This window comes from Gymnoscopelus microlampas (genome assembly GCF_963454915.1).
Source record: "Gymnoscopelus microlampas genome assembly, chromosome: 8".
NCBI lineage: Eukaryota > Metazoa > Chordata > Actinopteri > Myctophiformes > Myctophidae > Gymnoscopelus > Gymnoscopelus microlampas.
This window is the reverse complement of record NC_139945.1, coordinates 33,116,806-33,138,225: the sequence shown is the minus strand read 5'-3', so window position 1 is coordinate 33,138,225 and position 21,420 is coordinate 33,116,806. Positions and strand designations below refer to the sequence as shown.

The 21,420-nt window shown below is 42.0% G+C and overlaps 1 protein-coding gene across 1 annotated transcript in view; it reads right to left on the bottom strand.

The window, feature by feature from the left end:
• Positions 1 to 1,629: 1,629 nt before the first annotated feature.
• pcp4b (Purkinje cell protein 4b) overlaps positions 1,630 to 21,420 on the bottom strand; it is a 42,941-nt gene continuing 23,150 nt past the window's right edge. The window contains exons 2-3 of the mRNA XM_084064810.1: positions 15,168 to 15,219; positions 1,630 to 1,867 (exon numbers count right to left, since the gene is read on the bottom strand). Of these exons, the coding sequence (XP_083920936.1) occupies positions 1,722 to 1,867; positions 15,168 to 15,219 (198 nt within the window). The 3' untranslated portion in view covers positions 1,630 to 1,721. The remainder of the gene's footprint in view (positions 1,868 to 15,167; positions 15,220 to 21,420) is intronic.

Genomic DNA, 21,420 nt, shown 5'->3' with positions numbered 1-21,420 from the left:
ACAATGTTATAAGCACATTAGAATGCATTATAACTGCTGTCCGACATTTTTCAGGAAAGAAAAAAAGTGGAGTTAGGAGGTTTTGTTCATCATTGATAAGAACAGCTGAATGGACCTCCAAGCTCACAATGAGGTTGGAGGTCAAAAGGGGGTGGAGCCTGGAGTCACCAAAACCAGGTAACTCCGGTGGACTTAGCTGGTTTAGCAGAAAGTTTGAGGATCCAATGGAGTTAGCTGGTTTTGTCAGAAGCGCTTTTTAATGCTTTTCATTGGTTCAATATTTTTGTACCAACACACAGACGTAAAGGGTGTTCAATGGCCCTGATTTATGGAAAAAAAATGCAAAAGCGTCAATGGAGTTTTGCCGGACAGCAACGATAAGTATGTTTATAATGCATCATAGACATGGATATAGTTTTAAGTAAATTAACAACTAAACTAGTCCCCCCACGGGGGGAGGTAAGTATCAGCAGTGATGTCTTGAAATAAGGTTCAAGCGTGGAGAGGAAGATGGGCATATAAGAATAGCATTCTTATATGCCCATATTACCAAAAGGGGTAACAGTCAATCAATCAATCAAACTATTTGTTCAAGTAAATGGTGTAACTCTAAAATATCCGTTTTTTGGGGGAGCTGGAAATGAGCTCTAAATAATTCAGCACACCATGATGAAATCTTCATCTCCGCCTCCACCTAAAAGAGAAATATTATGTTGTGGGTGGAATTGCTTGTGCTCGGCCACAGCCAGGAATTGGGGAATTGCTTAACGAGAATCGATCCATCAATTAGTGCAGTTGTGGATGGAGAGGGAAACCGAGCAGAGGAGGAATGATTATAGCGACTCTTACTCCAAACAGAATTCTATTTTTAGCCTATCATGGGAATATAGGCCCCACGGTGCTCCTGCAGTGTATGTTAATGTCACGTAGACAGTAGCAGCCACAAAGCACATAGAAATCACATCCCAGCTCTTTCTAATATTGCATATTGACATACACACAGGTTCCACACAGACTCTTTATTTATCCAATGTACATTGTTACACAGTCGTAGATCATAGCTTGAGACAGTGCCATGCGGATAAGAAAAATGCCTCTAGGTGAAATATGCTATTGTGAATGGACGGCTCCAGGACTGATAAAAGAACTTTCATTATGAAATTGCCTTTGTTCTATCTATTACTCTTAAAGTTCAAAGTGTTTGGATGCTTTTGGGGGGAAACCTAGTCCTTAACACAGGTTTGGAAGCGGGAGCTTATAGCTAATAGAGGCAAGGAAAAATATAAATAATACATATAAAATGAACATTTACTTAACACAAAAACACCAACTAGACTTAATGATATTTGGGGCAAATATGGCAGGACATAAGAGGAAACAGATCTTCATAGCTCTTTCTTTCCTTTCTCATTTATTGGTACAGCAATCAAATAATAGTAATAATAATTAACAATAACAAGAAGAAGAAGAAGAAGAGGAGGAAGAGGGAGAAGATGATAAGGAATAGTAATGATAGGTTACATCATGGAATTCACAGACATGTCATATGATTGACAGGCTACTGGCCTTGCATTCCCCCACCCCACCCCCACCAACCCCACACAGCCCCCCCCCCCCCCCCAACCACAGCCCCTGGAGTTCATACAGGTATGAATGTGTCTACATGCAAATGCCACGCCGTCACCGCTGCGCTGTTGGCGCCGAGTCCCCGTGGGGGGCCACTAGGACTTGTCGTCGTGCTTCTTCTTCTGGAACTTCCTGAATTGGGACTGGATGGCGACGGCGGCCTTCTCGGTCTCTGGAGCGCCCATGTCGATGTCAAAGTCCTCCGCCGGAACGTCTGCTGGAACGTCCTTCTTGGATGCATCTGCAAGAGGACAGGAGATAGATTATTATATTATAAAACATACATTAACCACTTTAGCCCTGTTTTATACCAAGCTCACAACGCGCCGCGATGCGACGCCTTGTGAGCTTGTAGATCTACTATTTTCAAACATTTTAGTACTTTTACTTTTGGTGAGTACATTTTCAGAGTATTTCTACATTGCAGTATTGATACTTTTACTTGAGTAAAAAATGTGAGTACTTTTTCCACCACTGCTGAGCACTAAATTCCTCCAAAACTGCTTTTACTTCTGCCCAAAGGTGCACCACAAATGCAAAAAGTTAAACTATGTCATAGAATTTATCCCCCCCCCCCCCCCCCCCAACTTCCTTGGGTCCTGGGTACAGCCCTGGGTAGGCCGCCTGGCTGGTGGAGATATGCACTCCATGGAGCGACCCTTTCTAGTTACACTGTGTAATCTGGCAGATGAAGTGCTCTATATGTCCTGAACCCGAGAAATGTTGTCGTATAGGTAATATGTTATCCTTTGTGGTTGAATGTGTAGAGCAGGGCTGCTGGTCCCACGATACCCCGGGTTGACATGCTATAAGGACATAAGCATTCCCTGTAGTGCCAGGCATTTTGGATAAAAGCAGGAAGGGTTGCCATGACTACACTACTACCACTCTTTTGGTGTCAAAATACCTCGACTCACCCATGTGCCCTACAGGGACTGCTTATATTGTTACAGAATAGAATATGAGCCACTGTACACATTATTGGAGGATATCAGTGTTGTTATGGTGTCAGAATCTTAATACTCTTTATTGTCACATTACAGGTTTACAGATGTAAAGAAGTGGGTGAAATTCGTTTTTGTGCAAGCTGTGCTCCATCGTTTTTCTTGTTTTCAGGCAAAAGAAGAGGGTTACAATTGGGGCAGGGAGAGCAAGGAGAAAAGGAAAGAAAAACAGAAACATGTCGAGGATAGTCACAAATCAAAGATCAAATATATACACATATAATCCAGCTGGTACAGTATGTACATGAGGTTAGACATAAGGTGGTGCATAAGGTTAGACACAGAGGTGGTAGCCCATTGGTAAATCCACATAGCAGCAGGTATGGACATGAAATTACACATTAAGGTGCGAACGAGTGTCGTTGTACATGAGATAAAGTGCAAACAGAGTATCAATGTATTTGTCTCTGGGCTCTCTGAGCAACAACACGCTGTGCTCCAATCATAATACCCATATAGGATAAGGCTGAGGGAGTATTTCCTCACCCCCGAGGAGGACAAAATTACTTTTAGGGATCTTGATCAAGGAGCTGCGGGATTACCCCAATCGTTTCATGTTTAATTCATGACCCAGTTTGTTGCTTTGCTACACTGGAGCCACATTAAAAAGAGGACCACCAATTCCACAATCCTGAACAGCGCACACGCACACGCACGCACACACACACACACACACACACACACACACACACACACACACACACACACACACACACACACACACACACACACACACACACACACACACACACACACACACACACACACACACACACACACACACACACACACACACACACACACCACCAATAGTACCATCCAATCGGGAAAGTGCACACTAGGCAATGAGCCTTTCCTGAATCCACAGGCTTCATTCTTCAGTGTTGGTTGCAGCCTCAAAAAAATGCAACAGACAAGATAATGCGAATGCGAAAAAGCCAGAAAAGCTAACCCGGTCCGAAAAAAATTGGGGGCAGACGAAAAATTTGGGGGCAGTGTGATAACGTGATGGACACAACGTGAGGTTGTGTTCTTTTTTTAATGTGCGACAATTTCGGATGAAACATTTTGGCAAGCTCCTTTACTGCTTCACTCAGCAGATGGTTGCTCAGATGGCACAGGGAGCTAGGGGTTAAGCTCAGTGACGCTTCCGACACGTAGACTGGGCGAGCTTAGGGTCGAACCAGTGACCTTCTGATTCCCAGACCGTCTCTACCTCCTCAGCTACTGGGAAGGTAGCTGAGGTAAGGGGGCGGTAGCTTCTCAGCTATACCGCCCTCAATATAATCTACCAATCTACCAATGTTTCGCACAAACAAGAAAACAAGTCCTGGGAGATTAAAATGTCCTCACATGTCCCTCATCAGCCCCATCTTTCATTACAATAGCACAACAGGCGAAGCCCTTAGAGGCTAACACAGGCAGTCGTTTTCCAGGACAGAGGGTAAAGCATAAATTGATCTCCTGTAGTTAATCCTCTCTGTAGCGATCCAACCTATCCAATGGGACACGACTGTAATCCCACAACTGTGCACAAAACCACAATATAACAGCTGGCTTCATCAGGCATTGCCTACTGCAAAGATAGAAGAACAAGAGTGTTTTGTGATTTGGATGGGGAGGTGTTTAAGGGGTTAAACAAGAATGAACCGTTTATTTGAACATGCTGTACTGGTGTTTGTTCTTGGATTAACAAAGTGAACCCAGTGAGACCCACCCAGTCCCTAACTGCAGAAAGGTGTTGATTACTATATTATTCTGTTAACCAATTATTTATGCCCTATAGGCCTATACGTTGTCGTACTGTATGATGAATAGAGAAAACAGGCTATCTACACTACAAGTGCACAGCAATGTTTCAAATGATTGGAAATGTTTTGAACATTTTTACCTATAACGACAAGGCCAAAACAGTGATGTCAAGTTGAAAGTGGTTAAAATGGCCTTGAATTCATACAAACTTATACTCAGTACTGAATGGTTCATTTCAATCTGTCTTTGAAGTACAGCTGTTGCTGAAACATTGTTCTCTATAGTGCAGAACGTGGCCACTGAACTCCTTAGATTCTTGGCTTCAATCATTTATTGTATGCCATCACTTGATCCTGTATTTTGTTTTGCAGAGTTTTAACCAAAGAATCAAGACAGAATCAAGGGCAGAAAAGCCAACTTGTGAATCGACGGCCCCTCGACTCCATCTGGGTGACTCTTCCTGCAATATTCAAGGGGGAAACACTCTGCTGTGTCAAGCCTACAGTACAATTGCTCTGAGACTTTCATTAACTGATATTGAATTGTCTAATGCCTGCCACTTTCATCCATGGAGCCCAGACCATTTACTGTAAGAGAGATTCACTATTTACATCTCCATAGTCAGTGGAGATACTCCAGTCCACAGACAATGGAGCAAATAACAACAACGGCAACAAAATGGCAGGTCTTCTTCTCCAACGAAGAGCCACCGGGGAAAGAGATAAGGAATATGACAACAGCTTAAGTCAAAACCACTCAGATGGATCTGTAGACCACCCCAGCAAAACACTTCTCTGTGTTCTGTGTTGAGAGGACTGAGTAGGAAACAGACAAATCAAGGGAGGTGGTGTTTGCTTTATGATGAACATTAATTGGTGTAATCCACCAAGTTGTCACGTGATTGTGTTTGGTTAATCAATCTTTTACTCTTATGCCATCCTTTATACCTCCCATGGGAATTAAATATGAACGTCCGTAACTACGCGACAACATCAACGGACTACAAACCAAACACCCAAACGTTGTATAGATGTACCGGTATACCTTACAGCACATTCTATAAATCTGATATTAAATTACCCCACATCATTCTTAACATTCCCCCTTGTTTTCTTTACTGAAGGTTACAATGTGTATCGTGCCAGTATTCTTTAACTTACTTTTTGTTTTTTTAAATGTATCCATGTATCTATTTTTTTTTTCAAAACGATTTTTTTTTTCCAAAACGATACATATCGTCACGAAAACGTATCGCGATATATCGTGGGACGATATATCGGCACACCCCTAATTAGCATGCACAATACTCTTAATTAATGGACACACAATCGTGAGACTACCTCCAAATAATGCACCTTGCAAATCCCCCCCCCCCCCCCAAATAAAAAGAGCTCTATTTCTTTAATCATAACATCATCGATGCAGTTTCAGTTTTAAGTGAGCACTAGGGGAACTCTCAAAATAGTAAGAATCTGAGGCCTATTAAAACTGTGAAGGTTCTATGCCTAGTACAGTAGATCCAAGACGGGTTTAATCAAGTACAACGTGACAGAAGACGATGGCTAGGCCTGACATAGATGGATGACACTCCGCAACAATACCTGGAGGATATTTCTCTCCCTCAAAAGGACGGATTATCGGTCTTATTACTTGAGGCAGCACTTTCAACACCCCTACCCTCAACTAATTGGAATGTGATGTCAGAGTGCCATTTTCTGTCATCTCTACAGTGCTCTCAGCAGGATGAAGGTAGTGCAACCTTGTATATCCAAAACCGTTACTTTTCAGGAAATGGAAAAAAGTACCTGCATGTGCTCCAATGTAGTTACTATATTATTTAGTCACTAGCTGTTGGTAATACTTTTCATTCGTTAAATATTTACAAAACCCACAGAGCATGTCATTATACTGTATGCAAAAATGTTTTCACCCCCCACTCCCCAAAATAGCAAAAACAGTAGATCTACAAGTTCACAACTTGTGAGCTTGTACTGTAGATCGGCTATGTCCACTACTTTTGTGTGACACTGGCATCCAACAAAGAAAGCATTAATTTATGAAAAAACATAAAAAAATGAAAAATGGACATACAAGGTTTCTGCCCATCAGCGATGGATAGAAAGTATTTATAGGGGGAGCAGGCGCTTGCCACTGGATCGAAGTCTACATGCCATCCTGTCTGAGGTCTGATCCATTCACCCATAGCGTCATGGCCTCATGCACAATCTCATTTCCACTATAGAACATGCACTGAGTGAATGAAAAGGTACAGTAGTGGCGGAATTGGTTTTTCCATGAAGTGCAATCACCAGGTGTATCCAGGTTAAAGCCTTTGTTGTTTACAGTCAAGCAAGTTTAAGAAAGATTTTGCAATTCGGAAATAGTTAACCACATACTACCCTAGCATTCCCATTCTGGGCATGCAGCGAAATTAGGTGAACATTCACCGATATTCATAATAATATGGTCCCCAATGCTTTGGGGTATTTCTTGTCACAGTACATTTGCACATATGTGAAATGTTACCTCTGCATTTGCCCATCCTAACAATTAGGAGCAGTGGGGGCCATTAATAGAGCACTGGGGGAACAGTTAGGGGTTAAAGCTCACTCCCAAAATTACTTTTTTTCAGAATCCAAATACAAAGAAAATAGTAGCTGATTTGAAGCTAATAGGTGACCAAGATTATCCAGTCAAATGCTCGTACTTCAAAAACATCGGCGGGCTAAATCGTCTCATGCATGAATTACGCACACACCTGGGCACGTGCTTGTGAACTGAGCTCCCATTGACCCCTAGTACGGACACGCCCAGGCGTGTTCATCACTCGTTCATGTCACGGTTTGCACTGGAAGGGAATTCAAAAGTACATTTTCTTCAGCTTAAAGCAATGTTTTGGAAGTACTGACTTGGTTAAGACACTTGGGATTACACTGAGCATTCATAGTTTATAAACAGATTTTTTATATAAGATTAGTTTTGCTATTAACATTGGCTGCTATTTACTTCAATTAAATGAGTATTTTCTTAGTGTTTGGATTCAATTCAATACAAACAAAATTTCTCTTGTATTCAAGCCAGGGTCTTGAGAGCAAACCTGAGACCGTTTGATTCCCAGATGGCTTCTCTAACCATTCAGCTATGACTGCCCCGGCATAGGCCAATCGGCAAACATTCTGTGAAATTAGTATATAGGGTTTAAGTGGTTAAGTGTTGATAAACCTTTGTACACCCAGTTTAGATGCACCTAAGATGGCTTAGATAAATTGTACAGTTTGAACAAGGGGTCTTTGTGATTGAGTGAGGGCTTACACAATGTTGAGAATGATGTATCTTCAGAACATCAGGATCAGAAGGCTTGGGTCTTACATCAATTATGTATTCAGTACAGTGCTTGACATATGTACTGTATGCGAGTGTTGTGTGCATGGACATATGATTGTGTTTGCTTTTGAGTGTGTGTGTGTGTGTGTGTGTGTGTGTTTGCTTTTGAGTGTGTGTGTGTGTGTGTGTGTGTGTGTGTGCGTGCGTGCGTGCGTGCGTGCGTGCGTGCGTGCGTGCGTGCGTGCGTGCGTGCGTGCGTGCGTGCGTGCGTGCGTGTGTGTGCGTGTGTGTGTGTGTGTCTGTGTTTGTGTGAAGGTCAAGTATAATGAACCCATCTCTCCCAAGCCACCTGAAGGGCACTAAAGCGTGAGAGGGACCCCTGGAATCAATAGCCAGAAATAGACATCAAGGGTTGATTCTGCATTGATTGGTGCTTGTTTTCCCAATGTGACTGCATTTATTTGCTTCAGGGAGATAACTACGGGGCCTACGTGTATGCAGTACCATGTCTGTAAAAAGATATACCATAACAATGTTTCAGTTTGTTCATCGACCTATAGGGAGATGGAAATAACATGGTCTCAGCACCTTTACTGTTCCATTCAAATGCTTCTGGTATGTTCTAAATGCAGTGATACAATACACATTTATCATCCAAACGATTACCAATATGACAGAACAGGATGGATTCATTAAAGCTATAATTGAGTACAGTAAAGCTAATTACAAAGTATGTAGAAAATGGGTCATCCTGCCTCTCTGAGAGCTTGTCACAGGCTAATTATAACGATATGACTTTGATCTCTAAGGTGAGCTAGTTTCAAATTACTGCCTCTGCCTCTTTGAAGTCAAAGGAACCCACCATGTGGCAATTTCCACCTTGTTCTCTGTAAACTTTGTCTTGCAATTTCATTAAAGTAGATGTGTCAAAATAGCTAAAACGGCAGATCTACAAGTTCACAATGCATTGCATCTAGTCAAATTGTGCTTCCTGATTATTCGATTAATCGAAAAAGTAATCGATAGAATAATCTCTAAGATAATGGATAGTTGCAGCCCTATCTACAGCCACGGAATGATTTCACAGCACAGTTACTGCTGCTGCTCCAGTTGAAAACTCAAACACATTAGGCTGTTCTCCACCACTCCAACACACACACACACACACACACACACACACACACACACACACACACACACACACACACACACACACACACACACTGGTCAAAGGATTATCAAGATGTTTTCTTTTTTCCTGTCCGTGCGGTTTGGTTGGATGATGTAAGACGGCCATGCTAAGCGTGCACTGTCCCCAGCTGTTGTAGTCATAGGGACAGTCTGTGTTGTGGTCAGAGTCATAAGGCGAATGAACATATGGCCCAATTGGCCCAAATGCCACAGCAGCTGCCTTGCAACTCTGCTGACAATGAAAGTCACCGAAAAGAAACGTGGGGCGAAGCGATACGCTTCAAGCTTGTAGATGTGCAATCTTTTAATTTGAATCCTGAAAAGTAACAGTTATGGACATATGAGGTTTCCACCCGACAGAGACAATATTGTCCTGAATATTGGTTTGTTTTATCTTTAGACTTGCGTGATTTGGTTTAATCCATCTCTGTGATACTAATGGTATTCTGTAACAAACTAAAGAATCACAGGGATTGTCTTACGGAATAATTACGGTCTTAAAGGTCTTTTATTTCTTCTCCTTTTTTCTGGGGACTTCTTATTGTCTCGGTACATGTAGCTGCTTTTAAATGAATGTTCTTTCTTTCTCTCTCTCATGGTACAGTACATTGGTGTCATCTTACTTTATGTCTTCATATTACAGTAATGCTATGGGAGCCTCTACGCTCTGTGTGGCATTTGGCTCCGCTGGCTCTGGGACATGAAAGGGCAGTGAAGATTGAACAAGTCATACTGTAGCTCAGATCTGGACTTCACCCTGCAGTCATGTTAAATCACTGCCATAGTTAAAATGCTCCTCCTGCATGGTAGGAGTGAAGAAACTCCAAGTTAACATCCACACAAGTGGTCTAAGAACAAGTTAAGTGGGCCCCCAAACAGGGGTCATCACCATGCCAGCTTGTGATGGACATTTTCATTGATATTTTATTAAATGTTTTATTTTATAATTTTACCAGAAATACATAATGAGCTCCTAATGTGCCATAGTGTCTTTACAATGATAGTATTTCTGCATTAACCACTGAGCCACAAATAAATATACATATGTTTTTTTAAAGCCAATCTACAAGCTCACAGCACATTACATTGTGACATGTTGAGAGCTTGTAGATCTGGCATTTTCGAAACATTTCAGATATTGTTCTAATTATTTATTTATTTACTTAGCCTATAATGACATGCCCAAAATGGGGATGCTAGGATTAAAGAGGTTACCTATTCTGAATAAAACCTTAAGACTGCCAGGTGGCTAAGACAGGCATTAAATGTGGCATGGTGAAAGTCTATTCCGTATTTGAGATTTCAATAATTGGGTCTTATCAGTACAGTTAGTGCTTCCATCTCAAGGGCCTTTTAGGTGCACCGGTGAGCGGGTGCGTGTCATACGGTTATTATAGAGATTTCTGGCTTTTCAGAGGACAGTGTTACTTGAGGTCAGGAGGAGATCAAGTTCAACCAGTTCTACCTTACCAAACCAAAACAATGTTTTGGTTTGCTAAGGTAGCTTCGATAGTTGTGGTTTCAGTTACGGTGGCATCTTGATGATCTTCTATCATAATGAGAAAGTCCTTAGACCTTGCATAGTTGTGATGTAAGGCATGACTATGGAACAATAGAAAAAGAAAAGCCATGTACCTGTACGTACATGATGAGTGAATAGATAAGGATAAAGGGCATGACAGGATTTAAAGGAATGCAGTGTCACAACTAGTTTCATGCAAGGGCTCCTAACTTTGATCAGAGGTGAGCAAACGTCTAAAGGTGACTCTCCACCAAACAGACTACTTCAGACTACTTCATACTGCAACAGTATCTATATCCAGTTGTGATTGTGTGTATTTGTCTCTTCTTAAGTAGACGAGAGAGAACCTTTAACGGCCATGGTTAATCAGTCTGTAAGAATAGTTATAGTCGAATAGTTACGATGTCACACTCTAATAGCAGTCCACTTCTGTGTTTTGGTACGGTCGGACTTGACACCTGATGCGTACTGTACCCGAGTACACATGACTCACTTGCATGCACTCCTCCTGACCACCTTTTTCAAGAGGATCCGTGTGTACCGTGCGGTACACAGCGTTCACACTAATCAAACCATATGGACTTTGGACTCCTGGACTCCTGAGCCCTTGGTGTGAAAGCAGCTGTGTCTGTGAAAGGTCATCTCTATAGACAGCACTGCTGTGTGGCATGTTTTGCAGAGTGGAGAAGACTCCTTAATGGTACCACACCCTCACCACCCACTATATTCTCCCTGTTTATTCTCTCTCTCTCTCTCTCTCTCTCTCTCTCTCTCTCTCCCCCCCCCCCCCCCCCTCTCACTGCATTGAGTAAAGATCTTGTGCCATGCAAAGAAAGCAGTTTTTCCAAGCATCAAATTAATTGTCAAGGTCAAACAACAAAGCCTTTCCTGTCCTTTATAACAGCACTAGTGTGTGTGTGTGTGTGTGTGTGTGTGTGTGTGTGTGTGTGTGTGTGTGTGTGTGTGTGTGTGTGTGTGTGTGTGTGTGTGTGTGTGTGTGTGTGTGTGTGTGTGTGTGTACACACATGTGTGTCTAATGCACACATGTGCGCTCAGACTGGTGTGTTTTCATTCCATTCCTGTTTTAATTAAGTGAATAAACAGATGGGCAGACCAGACCTGAATCCTAGAGGCAGTGAAATATGTGTTGCCCTGCAATACACTTCTTCCTTCTTTCTCAACAGCCAGGCGTGACTTGGGATCCAGTAATTACTGCTGCTGGGAAATGCTGCTGAATCGTAATGCCTGCATTTGATGTACCCGCTTTTGAAGAAGTTTAAATAGAATCACTGAGCTGCAACTGAATTTAAAGCAACCCCCCCCCCCCCAGTTAATACAAAAACACTTTCATTTTCTTAATACATTGTGGTGTGGCCAAAGGCCAAGCTGTATATAACAGGGTTTGGAGGATGATGCTGTCCATATTTTCCTGTTTAATGTGGCTTCATCTCTGCACACTGCATTGTGATTTGTGCTGCTTCCTTTACAAACTGTATACAGTAACTTACAGTACCATCGACAGCTTAAGATTGGACTGGGAGGCCACACCATTATTAGATATAGCCGTCTTGTTTTTGTCCCACAAGCAGCTGCATATTTACATAATTAGTTTGTCCCGCCTGCTCATGTAACCATACATCAGAGGCCTGCACTTTGGGTAACAACATACTGCGGTTTCTACTGTGCTCGTCACATCAAGAAATGTGTTTTTCCACGGTCCAGCTTACCTCCTTTAATAAAGGGATCATGCATACAGTGATGTGAATGGAGAACATCCCACAATTATCTCGTCAAACCAGGACAATTTGATCCCTATGATGCCATCCCCAAAATAGATATCCTAAGTCCACATCAATCTGGTTTTACAGGTAATCACAGCACCACTGCAGCTGTCACTCTCGTTTTGGACAATTTTAATTTCATTTAGACAACAGGAAACATGGTATTACGGTATATTGAATATGTTAATTTTCATAGATTTAAGAAAAGCATTTGATACACTTGACCATTGGGGATGATTGCAACTGGTTTCAATTACCTATGTGACAGTGTGTTAGGATTGGAAAGGAGAGCCCTTCGAAATGTTTGGACATTTTTATGTCAAAATGGTTTGGCAAAGAGACCTGTTCAACGAGAAGTTAGATAATTCTCTTGTCAGCAAAAGTGAAAACACAGTGATCAGTAACTGTGAGATCTACAGTTGTCAGCATGCTGATTTGCCTTGTTTTATCCACATTCCCAGTCTGCTGGCACCTTGCTTGAAGATGCTTAATTTACGAAGATATGCCATCGCACGCTCCGCCACTAGGCAGGAAATGGTATACATAAGTGCCTCTCCCCTCCACCTCCATCTCTCCCTGGCTGTGAACGTCATGTGGATGAAAGCATTGGTTGTGCGTCGCATGTTGTTACCAGATCTTGCGAGAGTGCGTGCTGGGATAGAGTAAGGTTGATGACAAAGTAGATTTTCTCCTGATTTGTTTCTCTGGAAAATGCCATTTTAGTGTCCGAATGTTTGGAATATGTGTGGCTTGTGAATAATGGCTCCAATATTTAGTTGAGTGACCATGGGGCTACAGACCTGGAGCACAGGTAGATATGTAGAGCCCAGGCAGTTTCATCACACAGACCAGAATGACCATATCAAGTTCCAAAGGGACAGGGCTAAGCATAAACATCTAATAAAGAAAACACAATCCCTATTTAACATATATAGTACAAAAATAGTTACTTCCGGGCGCCTGACACAGTGCAAGCCTCATCCTTCTCTCCCTGACCCTGTCCGTGATCCAAGGGAAGCCCTCGTATGGGTCCACCTTTCTGATGTGGTCCTCCCATGTGACATCAAGTGCCATTAGTAGCTTTCTTGTGTAGACACCATCCAGTCTGCCCTTTGTAAATGTGAAATAAATCAATATTGAGCGACTGCGTGGCCTATTTCTCGCCTAAAATGTTATCCGAAAATATTTTCTGATAACAATACTGCGTCAGTGGCAGCAGGGTCGTAAAACTGCCTGGTCTTGAAAGTGCCATATATCTGCCTGTGCTCCAGGTCTGCATCCTTCCATTATTGCCCAAGGGGTGGCTTTGTTGATCAGGCCATGCTGATGAACCATCGCGTTGGATGACAGTTTAGTCCTGCCTCTTCCCAATTAAGATTAGTCGGTCGGAAAAAAGCGACTTTGATAAGCGCCGCTCCTCTCCAAATGTTGAACTATTTTCCACTCGAGGTGCCCAGGGTGCTCTACCAAAAAACACTGAACGTGGAGATAGCTGAAATGCAACCCTCTGGGAAGAGGAGCGTCTTCTTTACCATAGAAATGCATGTCTGAAAAGCAAAAGTCTCTGTGGACACGGCCCCTAATGCTATGTCAATAGTAAAATTAACTTCTGATTCATGAGGGCTGTGGTATGAGCATATACACTTTACACATGCCCTGAGACAAAAAAAAAGGAGAAAACTGACAAAGATACGACGATTCTGATATGGAACCTTGAATTTTGCTCAGCTCCTAATATAAATTGATGGGTAGTTTCAAGGTTATTTGCGGTGTGTGTGCCCACGCACACGTATATATTTGTGTGCATGTTTGCCCATGCCCCGAAGGCACAAGTTGTCTTTCAGGCCATGTTACCATCAGTTCTGTGAGACATGCACAGGAAGACAAGGGCAGTAAGCACACGGGCAGGAAGCATTGGAGAGCTTGGTTAAGGCAGGGGTTCCCAAAGTAGGGGTCGCGACGCGGGAGACTGACGTGGGGTCGCGAAATTATTTTGGGTCATTTAAAAAAAAAAATATTTTTTTTTTTTTATTTTTTTTTTTACTTTTTATTCAACAGAATGGATGAAATACCATCTAAAATGATCACAAATGGTACATTTTACCATTTTAACACATTACAAATGCGCACCGAACGTGCAAGTTTATGTGCATAAATGACCTCCAGGTTTAGGTGGGGTCGCGAGTCAATTTCCACCTTATTTTGGGGTCGCGGGCTGAAAAGTTTGGGAACCCATGGGTTAAGGTACATGAGCCAGCGTATAACTTCTGCTACACACTTACACCCCTTCATCTTCCGTGCCCTTCAATCATTCTCTCGTTCTTTCCCCTCTCTCTCGTTCCATTAAGCTACATTACTGCATCGCCTTGGACAGCTGTTGGGTTTTATTTTCTGCAGAATGGTACAAAACTTTTGCCCGTTTCAAAATGCTTAGCTAGCTCTGGCTTAATTTCGGGCCTACAATGCAGAACGGTGCCGTGTCATTGGGTACTTGATCGCATAGGGCGCACATTTTTTGGTGATTGAAAAAGCCACTTATGGCTTGGCTGGCAGTGGCGCTGCTATCTATTGGATCTATCCGAGATACTTAACTAAAGACTTTGTATTTTCCATAATGGAATTCATTTCTTTCTGGACTTTTCTGTGCAAAAATGTTGCAGTTTATGAGATGTGAGGCGTATAAGTGTGCAAATTCAGGAAAATCTACAGGAAATCTAAGCAGTTTGAAAGCAGATTCTAAGATGTCCAACATCTTAATGTTATGTTACTAGGTAATGTTTGTTTTTTTACATGTTTACAGCCAATTTATAATTTGTCACATGGCTATATTGCTCAACAAAAATGATGTGTTCAACCTTCAAAGTATCAGCTGCGTTGACCCTTTTGTCAGGTGCAAACAATTTATCTCATCAGTATCAGTATAAATTAAGCCACACAAATCTACAGATTTCCTTCTTTTTTTTTTACCTTGTGCTCCAGATGTTTGGTTGTTGCCAGCTGCTGCTCTAGGACCCTGTCTCTGCAAAACACAAAACCATAGAAAGGAAGAATTAGGCCCAGGGGAACTGTAAAACCTTTTATTCCTTTAAAGCCTCGTATCGTTCGCAAATCTCCGACAAGATAACATTACCCATGATCCTTTGCATGTCAAGACACAGACGGCAAGGACCTGGTGTCACTAGGGCCTCTATACAACTGACTTTTCCGTTTTCGCTCTACATGAAATGTCTTCGCCGGAAATATCAGATCTACAAGCTCACAACGCGTCGCGTTGCGACGCGTTGTGAGCTTGTAGATCTGATATTTTCCCCACAATACGGATGCTGGGGTTTAAGTGGTTAAGTTGTGTCGTCACAAGTGCAGTGACCTCCGCTGAGACCAGTGTGATCGTGAGTGACATCCTGCCACAGGTGGTGCCATTAACTGTTGTTTGGCACTGATATGTTCGCTGCCTGTAAGAGAGGCGATACGGTGGCATGACGTTAAAAGACAAACTATGCCTCTGAAAGTATGTACAGCATGGGCCAAACACGCACACATCTCATAAGAGAATCAATGCAAAAAAACGTCTCTACTAGTCAGTCAGATTTTTACAGTGGTGGAAAAAGTACTCACATTTCTTACTTAAGTAAACGTATCAATACTGCAATGTAGAAATACTTTGTTACAAGGAATTCAAAATTTACTTGAGTAAAAGTACAAAAGTATTGGTATAAAAATATACTTAAAGTACAAAAGTAAAAGTAGTCATTATGCAAAATGTACAATTTCACAAGTTTTCAAATGTATAAAATGTTGAAAATAGCCGATCTACAAGCTCACAATGTGTTGCATTTTCAAATGGCCAAAATGTATATAGGGCTGAAGTGGTTCATTTATAATTTGTAAGTGGTTGTTTTGTAATAATAATCAAAATCTACAAAGTGGCTATAGTAAGTAGTTTTCAATTACATCTGAGATGTAGTGGAGTAGAAGTAAAAGTAGTAAATGTACTTTGTTACTTTCCACCACTGGATTGTTATGCTGTCACCCACAAGAAGCAATAAAACGTTTTTAAAAAGTAGTAGCAAAGCAGTCTGACAAAAGGGAATATGGACACAGATTGGCCCTCATTTATCAACGCGGTGCAGACCAAATAATGGGCGTACGGCGAGATCACCGCAACTTTCGGCATTTATCAATATATCCTGACGTTGCCTTCAGCGTACCTCCCGTTCAGTTCTCATGTCTGGTCGAGAGCAGTTGTTGACGTTGGCTGCACCCGTTTGTTCCATTCTAGACCTGCGGAGCAGCATTGTCTGACTGTCTGGCATTTGGACACATGTATCCACTCCAAAATATATTATCTAACACACTAATAAATAATCCCTGTGAAAATATAACATTTTATAAACTCATTTAAACAAACTGCTTTAACAGTCATTCAGATAAGATTGAAGATCTGGCTGCATTGAAAATAGCAGATCTACAAGCTCACAAGCGTTGCATAGCGACGCTTGTGAGCTTGTAGATCTGCTATTTCAAAATATACAAGCGCATTTTCGGGAGTCGGGACTCCTGACCATGGACAGTGAGGTCTACAAACTTACAGTAGCTTGTCCTATGGCATGGAGCTATGACCTGGCTGGGTTAAGGATATAAACCCAATCTCTTATTAACTTGGCGGCACAGAATCACTGCAGCCCGCCCGGGTCTCATGGGGAATAGCCTACTGTACATGACTGCTTTATTTTAGTGTAACTCGAACGCGCACTGCTCTGTATGGGTTAAATAAATGTATATACAAACGCATTCCATTCCTGGCGATGTGATTGGTATCATAATATGTCATTCATGTAGGCTACAAGCCTACGTGACAAAGATTGCACCGTTACAGATTACATGAAAGACACAGTTTGGCGTGTGTGTGTGTGTGTGTGTGTGTGTGTGTGTGTGTGTGTGTGTGTGTGTGTGTGTGTGTGTGTGAGAGAAAGTGTGTGTGTGCGTGTGTGGCGAGGTGAGGCGAGTGGGGGAAACTCTTTCTTATTGGCTTTCCATGTTGTCCGTTGTTTGGTCGTATTCTGGTTCTTCATGTCGTAAAATCGGGGCGTTTCGAGAATATTTAAGGGCGTGTTATTTAAATGATGCTCGGTTTCAGCTGTGACATTTGTCAAGGCTCCGACCAAATGTACGCTAGGATTGGCTGTATAGGACCGCTTCATAAATGTGACTTGGACGTTGGTGTACGGCCGAATTTATGAAAAAATATAAGCCATTTTTTAAGCTCCATTGATAAATGAGGGCCAGTAACTCTGTTATGCATACAATGGACTTAAAAATGCATTACACAACCACACTTATCTGATGTAACATATCCCATTATCCAAATACTGGGGGTAGCAACTATTATAGAATTATTCCATCTTCCAGCAGCTGTTTATTCACCCTGCCATTTTACCACTCAGAAATTCGAGCGCTCAACCAGCATTTTCTCATTAAATTGCAAACAGGCACTCTTCTCTTGGGAAATACTATCAAAACCCTGGTGTTAAATGTATTTCCCCCCATTTCCTCTGATCTAGCATAAGAGCCCATGTTTGGTAGCGCAAACTGATCCGTATAGAAAGTGGAAGCGATCACAGAGACTGTGGGAGTTATATAAGAAAAATGCATAATAAAACAAAAAGAAAATAAATGACCCAAATGACTGCTGTCTTTGAAAAATAAAATATATATTTTAAGACCTTTGTCTATGAAATGCCAAATGTTTTACATAGTATTTATTCTTTTAAACTGTTGCTTTGAAACTGTAGTGAATTCCAAGAGCCAATTGATCTTATTCACACAGTGGCCATTTTACGTACATTATAAAACTGACTCTTGGAATTCATTACTTAACAGTTTCAAAGAAAAGATAATTATCTCTGCCCGGCCGAAAGGCTGGGAGGCGGAGAGTGTCTTTTTGCCCCTGTCCGTATGTGTGTGTGTGTGTGTGTGTGTGTGTGTGTGTGTGTGTGTGTGTGTGTGTGTGTGTGTGTGTGTGCGTGCGTGCGTGCGTGCGTGCGTGTGTGCGTGCGGTGAGTGCGTGCATGTGTGTAATGTGTATACAGCTAATCTCGGGTAGAATAAGACTATGACACAAGAGAAAAATGGCTTGCATGCGAATACGGTCAATTACTCAACTAATGCATTTTAAAGTGCGTGGATAAGAAACCCTCCCAAACGAATACCCAAACCCGTGGTTATCATGCTGTGCCTGCTTGCATTAGTCTAAAGGTAGCTGACAGCATTTATAGAGTGGAACGTGGCAGGCGGCGCAGGTAAAAGCACAGATACTGCATTAGAGAGAAAACTACAGGAATGACACTCTATATCACAATGGAGCAGATTAGGCAAGGCTATTCTTAGAATCATATTGTACTCATCCTTTTAATATGCAATAGGCAGCGAAGCGAGTGAGAGCAGAGAATATCACTGGGAAATGATAAAGGAAAACCAGGGAAGGCATACAGGAGATAGATAGGAAGGAAGGAATGGGTGCAGGGGGAAGGGTTTGAGAGGGGAGGGCTGTGGTACTGTAGTTCTTAAGCCTTTTTAGTCGTCACGTGGCGTTTAGGTGCCATGGGAAGACAATGTTCTGGGGAGATTACCTCTGTAAAAGGTGGAAAAGGGAAGCTACATTTATTATTAATATGTGTATTATTGCTTTCTTGCTGACAAAGTGTGAATGATTGGCCCAACAACATATACACGACAAAACAATTTAAAAGTCACAGCACGCGGATCATACATCTGACACAAAATAGGCCATAAAATGCTTACTATCGGTTATCTGAGCGAGCAATTTCAATTGTTCTGCACAACATAGCACTGCAAATAGAAATAAATTGTCAAATTACAAGGATGTTTTGACACAACACACACAGAGCTATTACCCTTATGAAAACGATAGCATCAACTGATCCTCACGTCTCCTGTTCCCAATATATCTGCCCAACGCTAATTCCGCATTAGCTATCCTTCCTATAATTGATGTCCCTGGGCCTGGGGTATCAGACTGCCTTGGTGGCCCATTTATCTTCCTGATCGCAACGAAAGAGTTGTCGGCATTCAACTCCAAACGACTCTGTCACTGCCACAGAGCTTACGAAAACATTACATTTTAAAAGTTTCCATCACAGAGAAAATGCTCCAATTGGAAATGTTCAAGAAACCAACTGTCCCAAAAAAATCTACGACAATAATAACATACATTTGCTCTTGATACTTGATACTTGATACTCTTTACAAAGTTTTATTAGGAGAATAGGGTCCCATGGGTCCATTTGGAGGCTGGAAGTGAAGTTTTGTGTTTGAATGTTTAAGAAACCAGTAGTTATTCCAACCAGTTCCAATCTCCTGGAAGAGCGAACACTATCCCTTAGCCCGAGGACACAGTCGCCTTTTGGCTGCAGTGTCCTGTCTTATGACTAAACAGATTTCAATTCATACATCACTTGTTCTGACAAAAATAAACTTCAGCAAAGGATCGACTCACTCTAAGCTCCTTGGAGAGTCTCATCGTCTCTGCAGTTTTTCTATGGTTTCGGACCAGTCCAAAAAAAACGGCATCAACACGCCTGCCAGCTCGCTGTAAATTCTCTTAACAATGACCTGGTCTATTCACACATGGAGTCAATCAGACATTACACAGTCTTTGTGCTAGCTGTCAGAGCCAAGTCCAATTCAACTGATTCGGACATTTGCGTTCTCACTTACAACCCCTCCGGGTAATGTCTACATTGCAGTGTATGTGTGAAAGCAGCTCTAATGACCGTCTAGTGGCCGTCTAAAGAAGAGGAGAGGAGAGCAAGGAGAGGAGAGGATGATACGAGAATGGAATAAAGGGGTTGGGATCAATACATCCTTTTGCAGTTAAGACTTACTCAGGCCAACATTGGCACCGAGAAGAAGGATGACCTGAGTCAACTCTCTGATCGTCTGCTCTTGTCTTAGAGAGCAAGATATAAAAGAGAGGAGAGAAGGGGCAGTGAGAGAGAGAGAGAGAGAGGAAAGGCAGAGAAAGAATCAGGGAGAGGGTGAGAGAAAGACAGGGAGATAAAAGAGAAATAGACAGGAAGAGCTATAAATGAATGAGCAGAAGAGAGGAAGAGGGAGACACGGAAAGGGAGAGATGAAGAGAAAAACGAACTGAAGGGAAGAAAAGAAAAGAGAAAGGGGTGGAGATCAAGAGAGAAAGAGAGACTGCAACTGCAGCATCTATGGTAAAATTGTGAAGAGTGAAGCTTAACTCTGACAGTTAAATTAACCTCTGTCTACAGTCTTTTCAACATAGGTTGCGCAACATGCCTGACCAAAACCACGCTTTGTCACGCAAATTTCCATGTTGTCACTTAACAGATGCAGCATGTAAGCGATGTGACACTACGAAGACGCACAAAGCAACATAAACAACAAGAAGAAATCCGGGTTTGGCACATCCTCTCACGCTTTGAACTTGTTTGTGTTTAATTTAGCATCTTACGGGTCTTTTCTTTTTCTGTTTTTTTAAACATTTGAAAATGTGTGAACATCTTTCAACATGGAAACGATTATGCAAAAATAATTGCGATAATCTCAAATAATTGCGATTAGACGATTATGTAATAATTGTGACAGGCCTATCCCTTACTGACTGACTGACTCCCAAATGAAAAACACTATCCGTTCCCTGGTTTCTACCCCGTCACATTCAATAATCTGATTGGTCACTGCCCGGCCGCACTACACAAGTCAAGTGTCACTACCTGTATGCTTTGTTTCAAATTAAAAGCTCTCCAGCGTTTCACAACCCCTATCCCCACTAGCATGTATCCAAATCTGGCTTAACTAGACTTGCCTGCCCTGTAGTCTTGTTAACTCATATTGAATCTCAGCGAAGCATTTCATGAGGATGTGTCATCGCAGCCCCTAACACATTCTGAGGGAATGTGCTAGGGAGTTTATGCAGGTAATAAAAAAAAGGGGAAATATTTAATTTCATATTTCATGCACCTCGTCTCTGAGCTATTCTTTCCTATACGCTTTTGCCTGTGACCTTCACCAAAGCCATTCCCCGTCTCTTGCCCACAGGTTTTCCCCATTTGGTCATGTCAGAAAGTCTTCCATGCCTGTAATAGTTGAGATGGGGAGAAGGCACCATGATGCTACATGCTTCAGCTTCTCACTTCTCGTTCCTGCATTATTAATCTGAATGCCTTCA